This window comes from Thamnophis elegans, chromosome 15, assembly GCF_009769535.1.
Source record: "Thamnophis elegans isolate rThaEle1 chromosome 15, rThaEle1.pri, whole genome shotgun sequence".
Lineage (NCBI taxonomy): Eukaryota > Metazoa > Chordata > Lepidosauria > Squamata > Colubridae > Thamnophis > Thamnophis elegans.
Window position 1 is genome coordinate 5,394,460 of NC_045555.1, and position 20,688 is coordinate 5,415,147.

General features: G+C 48.1%; 1 protein-coding gene across 1 annotated transcript in view; it reads right to left on the minus strand.

The window, feature by feature from the left end:
• Positions 1 to 20,688, minus strand: part of RERE (arginine-glutamic acid dipeptide repeats) — a 261,457-nt gene that overhangs the window by 122,801 nt on the left and 117,968 nt on the right. Inside the window, 1 exon segment of the mRNA XM_032231523.1 lies at positions 191 to 261. Coding sequence (XP_032087414.1) covers positions 191 to 261 — 71 coding nt within the window.

Below are 20,688 nucleotides of genomic sequence, written 5' to 3' on the forward strand. Positions count from 1 at the left end.
CCGGCTCTGGGGGAAAAGACAGCTTGTAATCCATCAAGGAAGCCTTCCGTTGACCCCCTCCGCAGCACAAACCAGCATCATAAACACACGGTCAGATACAAACCCCGGGCGGGCGGGCATTCATGGCCGAGGGGGGTGTCTCAGCCCAGAGAAATATTATATTCAGAGAGAGAGAAATATGGCTGCTTACCAGTTTGAAGTCTTGGATGCTGCAGATGAAGTAGGGTGTATTGGGCCGACGGCTCTCGATATACACGCAATCTTTGGGAGAGAAAGGGAGAGTTTCTCAGCCTTGGGTCACAAGTCATAAGAGAAATATCAACGCAACACACACACAACGGCAGCGGGCTGTAACAAACAATGGCGGAAAAATGTCCCAAGGGTGGTTTTTCTTTTATTAAAAGTTTTAATAAGTTTTACAATTATATAGTTTTCCCCTTCGCTCCCTCCCCCCCCCAATCCCACATCCCCTCCCCCCCATCTCCCAGAGCAAATACAGGTTATAAACATTTAGCAATCATACACTAAAATAAACTAACTTTAGCATCGTCCCTCGTTTGTACTTTTAACTCCCCTTTTGTAAAGCTAACTTTAGACAAGTTGTAACATTCCTTGTTCATTCATTCATAAGCTAACTGAAATTTCTTCAAAGGCGGTTTCTCAAAAAGCCAACCGGGCTTTGTTTTTCCTTGAAGAGGTTTCGCTTCTCCCCCGAGAGGCTTCTTCAGGTTCTGAGGGAGCTCCTTGAATGAGATGAGAACGGAGGAAGCTTCTTGGACGAGAAGCGAAACCTCTCCAAGGGGGAAAAAAAACAACAAAGAAAAGTCCAGCTGCCTTTTGAAAAAAAAAGCACCTTTGGGACAACCGTGACTTGGATGACTGAGAATCAGACAATACTATAAAATGTGACAAGCCCCCTCCCCACCCACCCCCACACCAATACAAGCCAAGTATTAAGATTATTTTTAGGGACCAAGGCAATGCAACAAAACGTTGTGTCCCTTCTCCGAGACTTGCCCGCTACATTTTCCGTGTCTAGATGATGGCACCATCTATGATTCCTCCAGATTGGGCATCCCCAATTCGAGAAGATGACTCTCCCCTATCTTTCCGCTCCCACGCCCTTCATCTGCCACAATTTTCTGTGTGGAAAAAAAAATCTCCAATTTTGCTCCAGGAGTTTCTACCTTGTTTATTTTATTGTTTTACTAGCTGATAACCCTGTGTTGTCCGGGTATTTATTTATAGGGGGAAAATGTCAGAACCAAACGTAATTTCTAAAGTTGGATTTTCCCCCTTACCACAGTGAGCCCCCTTTTGGAATACTGTAAGGCTGTTACCATGGAAACTCCACAGGGCTGTACAGTAGAAGCCATTTTAAGGAAGTACGGTAGAAGCCGTTTTAAGGCACAATAGGCTGTATCTTAACAGAACACACTCCACAAGGCGTGTTAGGGGTGTCTTACCCCCCCCTCCCCCCAGTATTTGTTTCCAGAGAGTAAGTCATCTGTGCACCAAGTTTGGTTGAAATTGCTTGAGTCGCTCCAGAGTTATGCTGGAACACACATACACACATATCACCATTTTTATATAGAGAGATATAAAAGATGATGATTATGATAGAAGACAAAGAAGAATATAAAGAAGATGAAGACGAAGAGGAGGAGGAGGAGGAGGAGGAGGAGGAAGATTATCACATTTATATGGGGCCTATCTCGTGGTGCTTCTTCCCTCCAGTTACAACTCAGTCTCTCTCCATATATTCATGGGGTTTTCTCTGCTCTGCCAAGCTGTAGATTTCCTACTTTCCTACCGTATCACTTCCCTACAGTCTCTTAAGTCTATGTTTCAAACCTCTCTCTCCCCCCCGGAGGTATCCCCATACTGCTAAGCCCCCAATTAATGATTCAATCTACTTGGGTGAATGTGCGTGTGTGTGCGGGGGGGGGGGGAGGAATAGCTTCAAGAAGAGTGCTAGCATACCACAAGTTTTCAGCTGAGCTATTTGTGGTTGTTGCTTCTTTTTTTTTTAAACAGAGGATTCAACAATCTGAGCGGATGAAAACGTTAAGATGAATTCGCAGACAGGCGCCTGCAGGCGTTATATGGAATTCACAGATCCGCCTGAACAAAGCCGCTCACTGCAACTGGGAGACGAGCCAAGCGGAGCCAATCGGAGGGCTTTCATGACTCCCGTTTCATCAGATCCATGCAAAACTCTCCAGCTGTTGGATCACATACATCTGTGAACTCTTCAGATGCTCGGGAGCGGGAAGAGAGAATAAAGGAGGGCCGCCGAGAATTGGAAGGAAATCAGGAGAACAAATCTTTACAAACAATAACCTGTCTGGCAATGCTAACGTTTACTCTACATCCTTTGGGCCTCCAGCTCTGTCTAAGAGGTCCATTATTCACATCCTAAATATCTCCTTTAAAAAAATAATAATAATGATAGTAATAAAGCCATTTTGTCCAGATGCATCTATGCGCTAAAGCATCTTTAGTTCCTTCCGTTATTTCAGTTTGCAGAATGACAGAACTGGGAGGGACCTTGGAGGTCTTCTAGTCCAATCCCCCTGCTCGAGCAGGAACTCCTATGCCACTTCAGATAAATAGCTGTCCCTTGTCTTCTTGTGTCCACAACTTCTGAAGGCAAGCCACTGGTGAATTGGTTCATAATTGTGAGGAAATGTCTCCTTAGTTCTAGGCTGTTTCTCTCCTTGATTCATTTCCATTCATTGTTTCTCGCCCAGCCTTCGGACGCTTTGGAGAATAGGTTGAAACACACCCACACACCTCTTCTTTGTGGCAGCCCCTCAAATACTGGGTGTCTCCTATCATGTCCCTAAGGGATGCAGTGGCTCAGATGCTGAGCTTGTCGATCAGAAGGTCAGCAGTTTGGAAGTTCGAATCCCTAGCCCGCGTAATGGAGAGAGCTCCCATGATTTGTCCCAGCTTCTGCCAACCTAGCAGTTCGAAAGCACGTAAAAATGCAAGGAGAAAAATAGGGACCACCTTTGGTGGGAAGGGAACAGCATTCCGTGCACCTTCGGGAGTTGAGTCATGCCGGCCACCTGACCACAGAGACGTCTTCAGACAGCGCTGGCTCTTTGGCTTTGAAACGGAGATGAGCATCGCCCTCTAGAGTCAGGATATGTGCGCGAGGGGAACCTTTACCTTTTTACCTTGTCATGTCACCCATACTTCGCACTAGACTAGACCAGGGGTCAGCAACCTTAAACACTCAAAGAGCCATAAAGGTCCTAACCGGAAGCCCCCCGTTCAATTCTGGAGCCAACCAGAAATCCGGTTCCCCCACCATAAAGTCTCCTCCTAGCGTGGCCTCCTTTTTCCTCTACCTGTCCTAACCGAAAGCTCTATCAATTGTGGAGCCGGTGACAGGGAGTCGCAGCAAAGGGATGAAAGAGCCACATGCGGCTCCTGAGCCACACATGTTGCTGATCCCTGAACTAGACAATATCCAATTCCTGCAACCGCTCTTTATATGTTTTAGCCCCCAGTTCCTTAGTCGTCTTTGTTGCTCTTCTCTGCACTCTTTCCAGAGCCTCAACATTTTTTTTATATCGTGGCGACAACATCTCATACACTTCTTTTCATACTTTTCTAGGCTGCCTATTCCTATGAACGAGCCAAGCCAATCCCTGCCAGGGAATTCCAGAAGTTAAAGGCTGCCACAAGCAAAATGTTTTAGCTCTGTGTCATCTGCCAATCAAAGAAAGGATCTTGACAGAAGGAACACTGAAATTCTCCAGACCCCTTGATGCTACTTCAAGGGAGGAAGCCCTCGAAAACCCTCTGAATTGCTACATCTGCCACAACAGGCAAGCAAAGGGACATTCCTGCATAGCTCTCCTTTACGGCAACATGCTTGATTTAAGAAAAAGGAGATTACAGACAATCAGGTTCCCAAGAGCTGGCTTGAAAACGATGAAATAACCCAAGCTGGGAACCTTTGGAGCTTCAGAATATTTTGCAGTCTTCTAAAAAAAAAAAAAAAATCTAAGGACTCCAACAAGCCACGGGGAAAAGAGCTCTGGAAGAACTAAGGAAGGAGAATGAGATTTGATTCAAATCACTGCTTCAGTCACAGGACAAGAAGAGACCTACCGTATTTTTTGGACTATAAGATGCACTGTTGTATAAGACAAACCAAGATTTCGAAGAGGCAACATATTTTTCGGAGTATAAGACGCACCCTTTTCCCTCAAAGAAGAGTGAAAATGTGGGTGCGTCTTATACACTGAATAGAGCATTTTTTGCCTCCCAAAACTCCGCCCCTTCACCAAAATGGCCGTGCATAGTCTAGGAAGATTTCAGAGAGCTCCTGGGGGCTGGGAAGAGCAGAAATGAGTGAAAAACAACCCAGTTTTTGCTCAATTTTAACCCCCCCACCGGAACACTCTATAAGCTTCCTAAAGGCCATGCCCTTTTTGTTACAAAAATGGGCCCGTTTTCGCAAAAAAGGGCCCTTTTTTTGCTTGTTTTTGCCCCCCCCTCCTTCCAGGAGCACTTTGCAACCTCCCTAAAGGCTATTCATGCCTTTTGGGGGCGGGGAACGGGCCGTTTTTGGGAGGTTTACAGAGTGCAAAAACTTTTTTTCCCCTCTTCAAAACCTTGCTGCGTCTTATAGTCCGGTGCATCTTGTACCCCGAAAAATATGGTAAGTAAGAAAAAAAAGTTTTTGCCTTTCCTCAGCCTCCAGCAGCACTCTGCAGGCTTCCGCAGGGCTGGGGCAAGGCAAAAAATGTCTTTGTTTTTGCAAATAACGACCCATTTCTCACCCGTTTTTCACAAAAACAGGGACCTCTTTGCCTTGCCCTAGCCCTGCTTAAGCCTAGAGTGCTGCTGGGAGCTGGAGGAAGGCAAAACGTGATGCGGGGGGAGGGCTTCGAGAGGCTATATTCGGTATATAAGACGCACCAACATTTCCATGCTCTTTTAGGGGGAACAAATGTGTGACTTATAATCCGAAAAATACGGGACAATCCTATGGAAAACAAGCAAGATATTAGGATGAGCAAGGATGACCTCTGGCCCAGCATAATCAGATGCCACAAGATGCTGTTATTATAACCACAGTGGTACCCTTGGTACTCATCCTTAATTGGTTCCAGGAGGTACGATGAGAACCAAACAAATTTGTTTCAGTTGGAGAGGGTAACAAGATGCAAGGCAACTGGCTTGCACTTTGCGTACTGAACAAATGACAAGTACCAGGACAAACTTTATGAGTCGAGTACCAAACGTGATGAGTTTCAAAGCAGCTGAGTACGCAGGTACCAGAGTACATGTTTCAGCCTTTCTATGGTGGTGGTGAGACTGACCATTGTATTGCTTATTGGACATGAGAAGTTGGGGCTCACAAACAGGCCCAATCGTGGTGTGGCCCAAGTTGGGAATCCAATTTTAAGTGTTGGGGCCCGCCAGTGGCCAGCTGAGCTGGCAGCAGATTTGGAAAGTGAGGAGGTTGGGGAGGAAGATGGGCCAGTCCTGGAGTCTGGGGAAGCCTCTGAGGAGGGCTCTGTGTCAGAGGCAGAGAGGGGTCCAGGGCCGTCTGACAGTTACCAGCTGCCTTCGGAGTCGGACATCAGTAGGGCAGAAGAACAGCTGGAGCCTGTTCCCAGTGTGCGCATGCACAAAGCTGCTAGGAGAAGGGAACAGTTAAGGAACAAGGGCCGACTCTGGAGTAAAGGCACAGGTGCACGGTGAATGGCCCCTCTGATAGGGAATAAAGAGGAGCAAAAGGGGAGTGGAGTTTGCAGGAGACCATGAGTTCAATTCATTCGGGTGAAGATCTGTTCCTGACTTCTGGCTAAGGAATTGCTGCTACAGCATGGCATTTAGAAGATATCGGTCTGGCAGCTCTCCAAGCCTGATAAAGATCTGTTGTTGTGAAATCTCTTGAAAGACCGGGACTTGGCTAGACATATTAAATAAAATATTTCAATAAAAGAGTTTTATTGGGACAAGGAGTCTGCTTCATGATCTTGGGAAGCCTAGGTCAGAACAGTAACTCACCAGATACCCCTCTTGAAAAAAAAGACCAGAAGGTTCAAAGCGTGATCTATATCTAAGTTGCTACTTTTAATTTCCTTTCCTCAGCTTGCACTGATGCTGTAACTAAGCTGGGTCGTGAAGTGTCTGCCAGAAAATCCCCAAGCTCAGAGAGCACCAAGGACTCCAACGGATGAGAGAGCTGCCCTATCGGAGAGCTTTTTCCACGCATTTCAGCCGAGAGGAACCAAGCCGAATCTTGCGCTCTGCTTTTGATGTCCTTTGTTGGAACGCCAGCACCGGAGTCTCTATCTATTTCTGATCTCCGTCTGGGAAACCGGGATATCGTTTTCGTTTGGGAAAAGAAGCGGACGACCTCTTTCAAAGCCCAGGAAGCAATCTAATTAGGTGCCCGGCAGGATACAGGATGCTCTAACAATGCACACTTGCATCTTCCAAAGGGATCGTGCCAGGGGCTCTCCGTAGGGGCCTTTTCTTTCCCGGGGAGATAAAAAAAATCAGAAATCATCCCTGGGCACCATCGATACCCCCCCCCCCCCCGCTGTCAACTCACATCTTCCAGTTTCCAAGTTGAGCTTTAAAAAAGCTTCTTCAGTTGTGATACTCTGCCAGGGCCTTTCTCCTTCCTTCTGTTGGCTTCTCCGGGGCAGGATAACAGTAATAAAAATGCAACCGAAGGGGTTTAGCCTTTAAGAATCTGCATAATATTTGCACTTCCATTTGGGCCTTTTTGTTGTTGTTGTTTTTTAAGAATGGAGGTGGTATTTTACCGGTTCACTCGAACCGGTGGCGGAAATTGCGGGTGGCCCCTCCCACCCGCCCTGGCATTATGGCATCCCATTTAGGTTTCCCCTTTTTTTAGCCCAAAGCGCATGCACAGAGGTGATGAACGCGTGTGTGCTCACATTTGCGAATCGGTAGGAAAGGTAAGAGGTGGCTCAGGGGCTTAGACGGTGAGCTTGTCGACCAGAAAGGTCGGCAGTTCAGTGGTTCAAATCCCCAGCGCCACGTAACGGAGGGAGCTCCCGTGACTTGTCCCAGCTTCTGCCAACCTAGCAGTTCGAAAGCACGTCAAAAATGCAAGTAGAAAAATAGGAACCACCTTTGGTGGGAAGGGAACAGCCTTCCGTGCTCCTTCGGCATTGAGTGATTCTGGCCACATGACCACAGAGAAGTCTTCGGACAGTGCTGGCTCTTCAGCTTTGAAATGGAGATGAGCATCATCCTCTAGAGTCGGAGACTAGCACGTATGTGCGAGGGGAACCTTTACATTTAGGGAAGGTAAATGAATAGTACCCCTGGAGATAGCCCATTGTAGAACATCCTGGAAATCAATCAGGGATTTCTGCTTACACTCATCATCATCGTCATCATCATCATCATCATTACTATTATTAGGCAAACAACAAAAGGTCCTTTCAAGAAGATGAGGGGAAGAAAGTGGGAGGGAGTGTGTGAGAGAGAGGAATGGAGGGAGAGAGAGGGGGTAGGGAAGAATGGAGGGAGAGAGAGGGGGTAGGGAAGAATGGAGGGAGAGAGAGAGGGAGGAATGGAGGGAGACAGAGAGAGGAATAGAGAGGGAGGGAGGGAAAGGGAGGAATGGAAAGGGGGAAGGGAGGGAGATGAATGGAGGGGGCGACAGAGGGAGAGAGAGGAATGAAGAGTAAAAGAGAGGAGGGAGAGAAATGGAGTGAGCGAGGGTGGGAGAGAGGAATCGAAGGAGGGAGAGGGAGGAATGGAGAGGGGGAAAGAGAGGGAGGGAGGGAGAGGAATGGAGTGAGGGAGGGTGGGAGAGAGGAATGAAGGGAGGGAGGGAGAGGAATGGAGGGAGCGAGGGAGAGAGAGAAGAATGGAGGGGGAAAGAGAGGAGGGAAGGAGGGAGAGAGATGTTTAATTGCGCTTCCTGAAAGGCTCTGCTGTGGGGAGGCCGGCAAAATTCCATTTATCAAGATCTGTGAAGAGCTCAACAGCTCGAGGCAATTAACTTTATCTGGAGCTGCGGTTAATAGCCATAATGACAGCATCTCGTCTTGGCAACGGCTAAGAACAGACTCTTCCTGAGTGCCACATTCTGTCAATATGTCTTTTAATTCCCATTTTAACTTATCGACCAAAAACAAAAAAATACCCCAATCCTCTAGTAAAGTGTCTGCTCAACGCAAAGCCTTTACGCTTCCTGACTTTTGCCAGTGTGCTCGGACACATCTCAGGCCGGGGGGTGGGGGGTGGAAATGGGAGTGGATAGTCCTCGACTTATGACCCCCCCGAGCCCAACATTTCCGCTCCCAAGCAAGAGCGTTGTTAAGTGAGCTTTTGCCCCATTTTGCCACCGTTGGTCAGGGAATCACTGCGGTTGTTAAGTGAGCCACGCGGTTGTTAAGAGAATCTGGCTTGCTTGTTAGAAGGGTGCCACCAGGACACTGCAACCGTCATAAATATGAATCGGTTGCTAAGCGTCAGAATGTTGATAACGGGACGGTGGGGAGGAGGCTACAGAGGCTGCGAATGGCTGGATTTCAAATGAGAAGCTATCGTCGCATCTGAAGTGGGGCCACAGTTCAAATCTTTTCCCATCCACCCCGAACCCCCAAATCTAATGAGTTACATGTCACAACCAAGAAAGTCTGAAGTTTCTTTCTTCCCTCCTTCCTTCCTTTTTCTTTCTTTCTTTCTTTCTTTTTCTTTCTTTCTTTCTTTCTTTCTTTCTCTCTTCTCCCCTCGCCAGCTTTCTTTTTGCTTCCTCCTTCCCTTCCTTTCCTATCTTCCTTCCTTCTTTCCTTTTCCTTTGTCCCCTTCCTACCTTCCTCTTCTTCCTTCCCCTTCCTTCCGCTTTGTCCTTCCCTTCCTTTTTCTTTTCCCCTTCCATCTCTTCTTCCTTCCTCTTTCAGAGTCCTTCCTTCCTCCCCATCTTTCCTTTTCCTTCCTCCTTCCCTACCTTCTTCTTCTTTCTCCTCCCTCCCTTTCCTTTTCCTTTGTCCTTCCCTTCCTCCCTTTTCTTCCCCCCCTTCCTCCCTTCCATCTCTTCTTCCTTCCTCCCTCCCCATCTTTCCTTTTCCTTCCTCCTTCCCTTCCTTTCCTACCTTCCTCTTCTTCCTTCCTTCTTTTTCCTTTGTCCTTCCCTTCCTCTGGTTTATTTTCCCCCTTCCCTCTCTTCTTCCTTCCTCTTTCAGTGTCCTCCCTCCCTCCCCATCTTTCCTTTTCCTTTGTCCTTCCCTTCCTTCTTTCTTTTGTCACTTCCTCTTTCAGTGTCCTTCCTCCCTCCCACCCTTCCCCTTCTTTCTTTTCCTCCCTTCCCTCCACTCCTGGATGGCAAAGCTGGCAGCCCTGTCCCTTAAAAGTCCTTGCCAAGCCCAAAACACCCTTTCCAAGAGGAGGTGGAGGAGGAGGAGGAGGAAGCTGCACTGTTCTTGTGGAAGAGGGGAGGGTGGGTATCATTCCCAGGGAGGAGGGGGCTAATGGGAGAGGAACGCCAGCGGAAGAGTGACAGGTGAGGAGAGAGGGGGGGGGGAAATTCCCCCTCCTCCCTCCCCGCCTCCTCTACCGCTGCTGACAACAAACAAATCGCTAGTCTGATCTTTTCGCGCTGTTCCTGCCACGCAAACCTCAAGGCAGGCGGGGGGGGGGGGGGGCTGCTTTGGGTGGTGCCCCCCCTCCCCTGTCCCCGCTTCCCCCAGGCTCCAAAGGGCCCTTTCCAATTTGCTCCCTTCGCCTCGAAAGGTGCCAGGCAAGCGGGCACTCGCTTCCCCAGACGATTTCTTTCCTTCCCTTTATTATAAACGGCTCTTCTGCAGAATCCATTTTCTTCCAAGGGGTTTTCGCTGCTGCGGCCGCCGCTGTTTAATGGACTGTCAGTATAATTTAGATTTCATCAATTTGGGCTCATCCAAGCCGAGCTCCTGATTGTACAGTAAATGGAACATATTTCTATTCAACAAAATTAATGATAGTTAATTCGCCTCTGGAACACAGAGCCCCCTCCCTCTCCCTCTCCCCCCCTCTCTCCCCCACTCTCCATTTCATGAAAGCTGCAGTTCTTGCTTCCTGCATTGCTGTTACACACTTTCCCCCGTTCCGATTATTTCCTTCTACACTTTCCACCCTCTTCCTTCCTCCTTTTAAGAAAGGCTCCCATTGCAAAAGCTAATGGGGCTTCTGATCTCTTCCCAGTTCTAACGTTAAGACCTGCAACCTTCACACGAAGGGTGGACAGATGAGAAGGGAGGAAGGACAGGGGAGACACTTTAGGGCACCTAACTGCCCATCCAGGTTGGACGGTTGAGGCTTTTTTCATCCTCCTCCTCCTCCTCCTTTTCCCCTTCCCTTTTTTTTCTTAATTTCTCTTTTCTTTTTCTTCTCCTCCTTCTCCCTCTTCCCCTTTCTTTCTCTCTCCCTCTTCCTTCTCCTCCTTCTTCCTTTTCCGGTTTCCCATCTTTCTTCCTTTCTCTTCTTTCTTTTTCTTCTTCTCCTCCTTCTTCCTCTTCCCCTTTCTTTCTCTCCCCCTTTTTCTTCTCCTCCTCCTTCTCCCTTTTCCAGTTCCCCAACTTTCTTTCTCTTTCTTCTTTCTTCTCTTCTTTTTCTTCTCCTCCTCCTTCCTCTTCCCCTTTCTTTCTTTCCTCCTTTTTCTTCTTCTTTCTTTTTTTCTCCTCCTCCCCCTCTTCTTTCTTTCTCTTCTCCTTCTCTCTTTTTCCCTTCCCCCTTCTTTCTTTTCCTTCTTCTCCTTCTCTTTCCTTCTTCTTCCTTCTTCTTCATCTGATCAGCCCTTGCGGGGCAGAGTCTGAGCAATTGAGAGGAACTGATTGTTTACTGGCCAGAGGCCTTTCCTGTCGCCAACATGGAGTTTGGTTCGGCAGATCTATTCTCAGTGTGCCCAGAGAGAGAGAGAAACATCTGCCTCTACCTAGGATTGAACTCACAGCCTCCTGATTGTGAGGCGAGATCTCTACCTCTAAGCCACAGCACCCATCGAGACACGTTTCAATCATGAGAAGCTAAAAAAAAAAAGAAATCAGTGTCTAAATAACAAATAACAGGTGAGGGTGGTTGTGCTGAGCTGGAAGACGAACACAAGGCCCTGTAAATAGGCCGAGTTGCTGTTTCCCCTCCCAAGGCACGGGGACTACATCCCCCAGAATTCCTCTGCACCAGAAGGAAACCCAAGTTGCAAGACTATAGAAGGGAAGGGGCTTAAGAAGACTGGGTTCAAGTACAACTTCCTGTCCCGGCTCCTGGTTGTTGACATGCCTAGCTTTGGGGATGAAAAAAGATGCCGTGAATGATGTATTGCTTTCTTCCTGTCCAACATGTCCTAAATCCAGCTATGACCCTTGGCCAGACGCCAACCCGGAAGCAAAACCTTCCACTGGCATCCATGTGAGATGTGAATTAGATGCCTGGGATCTTTTCCCCCTCTGACATCACCTACTACCCTGTTTCCCTGAAAATAAGCCCTCCCCAGATAATAGGCCCAATCTGGCTTTTGAGCGCATGCGCTAAAATAAGCTCTCCCCTAAAAATATTGCAACACAGCAGCGGCCATGAGGTGACCACGCTCACCGCCTCCTGCACCTCAGAAATAATAAGACCTCCCCGGATAATAATCCCTATCGGGCTTTTGCGTGCATGCGCTAAAATAAGCCTTCCCCCGAAAATAAGCCCTCCCTGAAAATACTGCAACACAGCAGCGGCCATGAGGTGACGAATACAATACAATACAATAGCAGAGTTGGAAGGGACCTGGGAGGTCTTCTAGTCCAACCCTCTGCCTAGGCAGGAAACCCTATAGCGTTCCAGACAAATGGCTATCCAACATCTTCTTAAAGTTTTCAGTGTTGGAGCATTCACAACTTCTGGAGGCAAGTTGTTCCACTGGTTAATTGTTCACACTGTCAGGAAATTTCTCCTCTGTTCTAAGTTGCTTCTCTCCTTGATTAGTTTCCACCTATTGCTTCTTGCCCTGCCCTCAGGTGCGTTGGAGAATAGCTTGACTCCCTCTTCTTTGGGGCAACCCCTGAGATATTGGAACATTGCTATCGTGTCTCCCCTAGTCCTTCTTTTCATCAGACTAGAATAGAATAGAATAACAGAGTTGGAAGGGACCTTGGAGGTCTTCTAGTCCAACCCCCTGCCTAGGCAGGAAACCTTATACTGTTCCAGACAAATGGCTATCTAACATCTTCTTAAAGACTTCCAGTGTTGGGGCCTTCACAACTTCCGGAGGCAAGGAGTTCCATTGATTAATTGTTACTGTCAGGAAATTTCTCCCCAGTTCTAGGTTGCTTCTCTCCTTGATTAGTTTCCACCCATTGCTTCTTGTTCTGACCTCAGGTGCCTTGGAGAATAGCTTGACTCCTTCTTCTTTGGGGCAACCCCTGAGATATTGGAAGATTGCTATTATGTCTCCCCTAGTCCTTCTTCTCATTAAACCACGCTCACCGCCTCCTGCACCTCAAAAATAATAAGACCTCCCCGAAAATAAGGCCAAGGGGGTCAAAAGAAAATAAGACCCTGTCTTATTTTCGGGAAAACATGGCAACATAGCTGAGACCCCTTGGCCCACCGCCCACTTTCATGGCTGCCTGTTCGCCTTCCAGCTCGGCCTTCCCCGAGCCCATTTATCTGCCATCCGCTTGGCCCTTAAGGGCATGGCAGCCATCAGCAGCCGCCGTCACCGTGACAGGAAGACAGAAACCGACGGCTTCTTTGCAGAGCCGGAAAAGCAGAGAGGAGGATGGCGAGGCGCCCAGGGAGAAGATGGGCCCTCATCATGGGCTCCTTCCTGGCCATTTTGGGTGCCACCCCCCCTCCTCCCCCCCCCCGGATGAGGGAAGAGCTTCCCACCAGGCTGTCGGTGGGGGGAAAATAAGCTGCTTCTCCTGCCTTGCCAGAAGCATGCTGGGCCCCCCGACTGCTGCTCAGTTGCTCCTGGCAATTGAGTGCCTCTCTTCAGCCGTTTACCATCCATCAACCCAGCATTTTTACAATCAAGCCCCAGAACCTTTCAACCAGCCATTTGTGCTTAAAAGGTACAACAGCTACTTGGCGTTCTGAGCTCTACACACACACACACACACACACACACACACACACACACACACACCAGCATGCACGCACCCTTTTTTTCCCAGGTACTCTTTAAGCCATAAATGGAATCTGACACACACGTTCAGTAAAAGAAAGAGAAAGAGACTTATATTCCTTGCCGTGTCTCCCTCTAACCTCTTCGTGGTGTCTTTCTTCAAAGGAAGAAAAATATTTTTAAGAAATTGAGAGTCAATCTAGACAAAGATGGGACAGGAGGGAGGGAGAGGAGGGAGGGATAAAATGGAAGAAAGGTGGGAGGAAGGAAGGAATAAATGGAGAGAAGGAGAGAGGGAGGAAGGATAAAATAGATGGGAGGGAGGGTGGGATAAATGGAGAAAGTAGAGAGGGAGGGAGAGAAGGATTAAATGGAGGGAGAGAGGAAGGGAGGGAGACAATGGAGGGAGGCCATATAAGTGGAAGAAGGGTGGGAGGAAGGAAGGGATAAATGGGGAGAAGTAGAGAGGAGGGAAAGAAGGATAAAATGGAGGGAGGGATACAATGGAGGGAGGGATAAAGTGGAAGAAGGGTGGGAGGAAGGGATAAATGGATAGGGGGAAGGATAAAATGATGGATGGATGGAGGGTGGGATAAATGGAGAGAATAGAGAGATGGAGAGAAGGATAAAATGGAGGGAGGAAAACAATGAGGGAGGGATAAAATAGAAGAAGGGTGGGAGGAAGGAAGGAAGGAGTAACTGGAGAGGAGGAAGGATAAAATGGATGGATGGCGGATGGGACGGAGGGAGGGATAAATGGAGAGAAGTAGAGAGGGAGGGAGGGAAGGATAAAATGGAGGGAGAGTGGAAGGAAGGAAAGGAGACGAGGGAGGGGTAAAATGGAAGAACAGTGGGAGGAAGGAAGGAAGGGATAAATGGAGAGAAGTAGAGAGGGAGGGAGGGAAGGATAAAATGGAGGGAGGGAGGAAGGAAGGACTAAGAGATAAATTATAATTTGGAGGATAACCTTTACTGCCACTCATGGACTCGATGCTCAGGTCTTGCCCGGAAAAGGCCAAAGGATCCCTCTAGGACTCTCTGGCCAAGAGATTCCACTGCTCCCCAAAACAGTGAGCTGACAAATGACATTTGGTCAAATTCCCTGCCTCGACCTCCACACGTTTCCCCAATGAAAGCAATATGGAGGTCACCGACCCTCATCCCTCCAGGCAGTTCTCCCCCAGCCACAAACAACCCCCCCCCCGATTCTGCTTTTCTTTCTTTTTATGTTTCATGAAAAAAAGATCCGTGCAGATTGTTAGAAAGTCAAAAGCGATGATGGTTTTAATGCTCAACCTCCATTTATCAGTCTTTAAGAGCGGCACCATCTGTCAGGCAATAACAGCTGCTCCATATTTTAAAAGCTAGAACAACGCCTGCCACATTTGTGCTAAGGGGGTGGCGAAGGGAGATGAGGTAGCGGCTTCCACCTTGTAATGCTCATTTTCTTTTGGCGGGCGGCAAGAGGCCACCGACCAGGGCTTGGCTACCACAATTAAAAGCCAAGGGTGGGGACACTCTCTGCCACCACCCTCTCTCTCCTCTTTCTCTCTCTCTCTCTCTGTGTCATTCTCTTTCTCTCTCTATCTCTCTGTCTCTCTTCTCTCTCCTTCTCTGTCATTCTCTTTCTCTCTCCATCTCTCTTTCTCGCTCTCTTTTTCTCTCTCTTCTCTCTCCTCTCTCTCTCTCTCCTCTCTCCTCTTTCTCTGTGCCATTCTCTTTCTTGCTCTATCTCTCTTCTCTCTTTCTCTATCTCTCTTTCATTCTCTTTTCTTTCTCTCTCGCATCTCTCTCTCTCTCTCTCTCTTTCTCTCTTTCTCTGTGTCATTGTCTTTCTCTCTCCATCTCTCTCTCTTCTCTCTTCTGTCATTCTCTTTCTCTCTCCATCTCTTTCTCTCTTCTCTTTCTCTCTCTCTTCTCTCTCTCATCTCTCATAGTCACACCTCTCTCTCCATACGCATTGGCTCTCGGTCTCTTTCTCTCTCCATCTCTCGCTCTTTTCTCTCTTCTCCATCTCTCTCTCTCTCTTTCTCTGTCTCTCTTCTCTCTCCATCTCTCTCTTTTTCTCTCTTCTCCATCTCTCTCTCTTTCTCTTTCACTCCTTCCTAGCCCTGATCATTACCTAGTTTGGCAATAAAACGTCTGCAAGAAAACCACCAAGCTCAGAGAGCTCCAAGGACCTCACAATACTCTTCCTCCTCCATTCTCCTTCTGCTCCATTCTGCAAACCCCACTTCCCCCCTAGCCCTGCTGATTTTACCTAGTTGCAATAAAACGTCTGCAAGAAAAACCACCAAGCTCACAGAGCACCAAGCTCACCACGGTCAAGCAACGGGAGGGCCCGGCGGGTTTTGCATTCGCGGCCTGATTTGGCTACTTTGTTTGTCGGCAAGACCTTAGCGATTTCATTTCTTTCTTTTTTTCTTTTCCTTTTCTATTCCCCCCCCCCCGTTTCCCGCCCTCTTTGAGTCTTTTTTTTGCTTTTCCCTTCTGTAATTCTGGCATCCGGCTTCTGTCTGTCTGTCTGTCTCTCTCTCTCTGTGTCTGTCTGTCTGTCTCTCTCTCTGTCTTTCTCTCTGTCTGTCTCTCTCTCAGCTGGTTGAAACTGTCAGAACAAATAGCAGGCGATATACGGGAAGCAAGGCAAACCACGACGACGGGTCAATGTCAAACAGAAGCCAATCACTCTCGGGAGGGAGCGAAAGGCAAAAAGGCAGAGCTTTTTCATTGCGCTCATGTCCTCCAATCTAAATAGCGTCGACGACGGACTGCTCAAAAAGCAACAACAAATGGGACACTTCCCATTTGCTCTATTCATTGGGGGGGGGGTTTTCTTTTCAAAAGCGTCTCTTCCCCCCCCTTCTCTTTTTTCCCCTTTCCTGGTTTTTTTTTTTTGCACAAACAACTACAGCCATCAAAGGGCAGATGGGGGAATTGGGGGGAGCCTCCACCTCCTCCTCCTCCTCCTCGGCAGGGACGGCGCGAGGAAAAGCAGCATCGATGTATAATTATTATAAAGGGAACATTAACAATTAATTGAGCCGGCGGAAGCGGTGCTTCGGATTGCAAAGGCTTGCTTGCCTAAGCAAAAGGGCAGAGGGTTTTTCTAACGGCACCCTGGGAGATCTCAGCCCAATTAGCACTGGGTAAATAAAATAAAATAAAGAATCTGGCTCGCCTTCCTCAGCCAGGATGCAAATGTGCTAGAGAGAGAGAGAGAGAGAGAGATGAGAAGGGGAGGGGGAAATACCATAAGAGAGATAAAGAGCAACCCGAACGCCTTCTGTGTGTCGTGTTGCGTTCGCAGGTAATCCAACTGATGCCAGGCAGGGAAACGTTTAATGGAGGGAGGGGGGGTTAGACACAATGCAAACTCCCCCTCTCCCCAAAAATAAGATGAGGTGACAAAATTGCAAAGCCTTTATAGTCGTTCTGTGCGATGCAAAGGGGTGAAGCGGGAATGCGCCAGAAAGGTGTGAGGAAGGGGGGGAATCAAACCCAGGGGTGAAATCCAGGAGGTTCTCACGAACCGGTAGCAAAGATTTGGAGTAGTTTGGAGAACCAGTAGTGGAAATTTTGAGTAGTTCAAGAACCAGTAGTGGAAATTCCAGTAGCGGAAATTTCCAGTAGTTTGGAGAACCGTAGCAGAAATTTTGAGTAGCCCAGAAAACCAGTAACAGAAATTCCAGTAGCGGAAATTTTGAGTAGTTTGGAGAACCAGTAGTGGAAATTTGAGCAGTTGGAAACCAGTAGTGGAAATTTTGAGTAGTTTGGAGAACAAGTAGCGGAAATTTTGAGTAGTTTGGAGAACCAGTAGGAAATTTGAGCAGTTTGGAAACCAGTAGTGGAAATTTTGAGTAGTTTGGAGAACAAGTAGCGGAAATTTTGAGTAGTTTGGAGAACGGTAGCGGAAATTTTGAGCAGTTTGGAAACCAGTAGTGGAAATTTTGAGTAGTTTGGAGAACCAGTAGCGGAAATTTTGAGTAGTTTGGAAACCAGTAGCAGAAATTTTGAGTAGTTCGGAGAACCAATAGTGGAAATTTTGAGTACTTCGGGTAACCAGTAGTGGAAATTTGAGTCGTTCAGAGAATCGGTAGCGGAAATTTTGAATAGTTCGGAAACCAGTAGCAGAAATTTTGAGCAATTCGGAGACCCAGTAGTGGAAATTTTGAGTAGTTCAGAGAACCAGTAGCAGAAATTTTGAGCAATTCGGAGACCCAGTAGTGGAAATTTTGAGTAGTTCAGAGAACCAGTAGCAGAAATTTTGAGCAATTCGGAGACCCAGTAGTGGAAATTTTGAGTAGTTCAGAGAACCAGTAGCAGAAATTTTGAGTAGTTTGGAGAGCCGGTAGCAGAAATTTTGAGTAGAAGCCATCTTTTGCATTGGGCCTTCAGCCCTGCCACATTTAATGCTGTGGGAAATTGGGTGGGGGGATTATGTGGAGTATGAGAGAGATATAGTCAAAATGACATTCCTTTCTCAGAGAGTCAAGGACGTCTTGCCCCGCACCTGGGTGGTGTGACTGGGAGGCATCTCCAGCTTTGGACGGTGCCTGGTTGGACCATACGATGGACATGTGGGTGCTGGGCAGGAACGTGGACTTTCTTTTGGGTGGGGGAAACCTGGAAGCGTTCAGATTCAGGTTTTCCCAGATGTGCCAATGCGACACTTCTAATAAAATTGGAACTTTGAGGAACCTCAACCCTCGGAGGCCTCTTTCGTTGGGGGTGTTTATTGGAACCCTGGTTGAGGAATTGTAGGAGTCGGAGGCCAAGACGAGTGGCTGAAACCGACAAACCCATTTCTCGGGAGTGGATTCCTCTCCGAGCCAGCATGAGCTCATCCTGCGGGAGATGTCTGCAGACTTGGGAGAATTCTCAAAGTTTGCCCAAGTTCAAAAGCCCTTCCGGGGAAAACTCCCACACCTCCCCGGGAGGCTGAGTGCGATCAGAGGGGCAGGAAGCAACCCTGCACTGTTTTTGTACATTCAGGAAGAATTGTGGCTCGATCCTGGCTGTCTGTCACATAAAGAATCTCTTAACAAATTCCGGCTTGCTCCGTTTTCCAATGGCGCGGCCACTTAAGCCTTCCAAAAGCCACTTCAACTTTGGAGTCAAGGGCCTTTCTCAACTGGCAAGGAGGGTGCCTTAAACCCAGCTTTTCTCTGGGCCAGGGAGTTGGGAAAAATAACACCGCTTCTCTCCTGGAGCTTGGCAGGGGACAACATCTCTTCCATCCCATCTTTGTTCTCCCCGAGCTTTTTCCCATCCATTTCTAAAGATGATTTGGCAGAAAAAGGCTTGCCTCGGGTGGGGGTGGGAGATTGGAGCCACAATAAAAAAAAGAACCCACAAGAACTTGGGAGACAAGGAAAAGTTGCGGTGGCTTGAGGATCAGAAAGTTCGGCGGTTCGAATCCCTAGCGCCGCGTAACGGAGTGAGCTCCCGTGACTTGTCTCAGCTTCTGCCAACCTAGCTGTTCGAAAGCACGTAAAAAAATGCAAGTAGAAAAATAGGAACCATCTTTGGTGGGAAAGGAACAGCATTCCGTGCGCCTTCAGCGTTGAGTCACGCCGGTCACATGACCACGGAGACGTCTTCGGACAGCGCTGGCTTTTCAGCTTTGAAACGGAGATGAGCACCGCCCCCTAGAGTTGGGAACGACTAGCACATAGGTGCGAGGGGGAACCTGAGGACCACCAATTTAAAAAGCTGTTTGGTTAGAAAAAGACGGCACAGTCAACAGGAAGAGGCCGATTTTAACTTGGCTGTCTCCCGTTTCAATTTTTTTAAAGGCAAGCATTCATTTACTTGCACTAGTTAAGGAAATAGGAAAAGGTTTCCCTTGTCCAATCATGTCTGACTCTTAAGGCACGATAATAATTTCCCTTTCTTGGCTAACAGAGCCAGCCAGGGTTGTTTGGAGATATTTTCCGCGGTCATGTCATGGCTATGTAGCCCAAAGGCTCACTTAATGCTGTTAGCTTCCCACTCTAGTGATACCTATTAATCTACTCACACTTGCATGCTTTCGAACTGCTGGGTGGGCAGGAGTTCAGGCAAGGACGGGAGCTCACCCAGTCATGCGGCGCTTGGGTCTCGAACCTGGACTGTCAGCTTTCTGTAACCACTGAGCCATCGTGCCTTTTAAGTGGTTGAGTATGACCCGAGAAATCAAGATTAAATTAAGAGCAATGCCTCCATTACAAGATGGGGAAACCTGTATCCAGATGTATCCTTTCCCACGGACGACATCGCTGTTAAAGACCCAGCTGCAGGGGGATTTAGGATGAAGGCATCACTATTAAAAGACCAAGCTCCCCGGGGATTTATGAGGTTAGATTCTGACTAGGAAAAGGGAGGAGGAAGGGGAAGGAAAATGGGGGGGGGGGGAATGCTAGGAATTTAAAGCTTGTTGCTTCAAAGTGGTGTGTGCTACAGTGCTATTTCATACACATACACACACACAAATACACACCCATTTTTGGGCGAGAATTTTAAAAGGTGCCAGAAGGTACTTTAAGGCAGGGGTCACCAACCTTTCGGACCTCAGGGACCACTAAATTCATAATTTTAAATCCCACAGACCACTAATATGATCTTCCTAATGAGTAGCTGGGTGGGCGTGGCTAAGTGGTCATGTGACTGGGTGGGTGTGGCCAACTCAATGTCACTCACATCGTGGGCCACCTTGCCAGCCTCTACTCGACTCTCCTCGCCTGCCCGCCGGGGCTCCTTAGGGCCCCCACAGGAAGCAGTTGCTGGAGCTAAGCAGCCACCAGGAGAAAGAGTTGGCAAAACAGCTCAGTTCAAATTGGATCTGACCGAGGAGGCTCAGCAGAAGCGCCTCACTGAGGACTAGGAGCATAGGCTTTCCAAGCAGAGGGAAGACCTGCGGGAGTGCAAGGCCAGGTACCGGTGCCTGGAGGCTCAGTGGGCTGAGATGGTCAGCCAGTTCCAGGCTATGATGCAGTCCCACTGGAACGAGGCCCTCCGGCTCTTCTCCACCAGCGGTGCTTCTCTCCAGCCTTCGCCCAAAGCCCCCCACCAGGAGGCTGAAGCAGACTCCAAGTTGGGATTTCTGACCCCCTCCGACCCTCACAAAAAGACCACGAAGGGGGAGACTCTCTGCAGCAACACAAGCGTTCATTGCACGTATCCGTCCCAGGGGCCGTAATTTGAGGACCCCCTGATTTAGTGCAATGTAAAAAATGCAAATAATTTTTCTGCGGACCCCCAAAATTTTCTCACAGACTACCAGTTGGTGACCGTTGCTTTAAGGGACAATGTTGATCTTTTAATTCCTGGGGGGAATTAAAAGAATCCAACAGGAGTCAAGCAGGAAACGACAGGGTGGCACTGTGTGCACAGACATGAAAATAAATCCTCTCCAGCTTTAGCTTATCATTTTCTGTGAGCGTTTCTATGAATTTTGGCCCAGCGGTCACACTGATTGGGAACGGTGAGCGTCTCGACCAATTGTGAAATGAAGACAAATCGAGGAAGATGGTAATTGTGCATGGGAGCCACGGTTTTAGGTCACTGGCTCTGCAGGTTTTGGAAGCAAAGGGATCTTC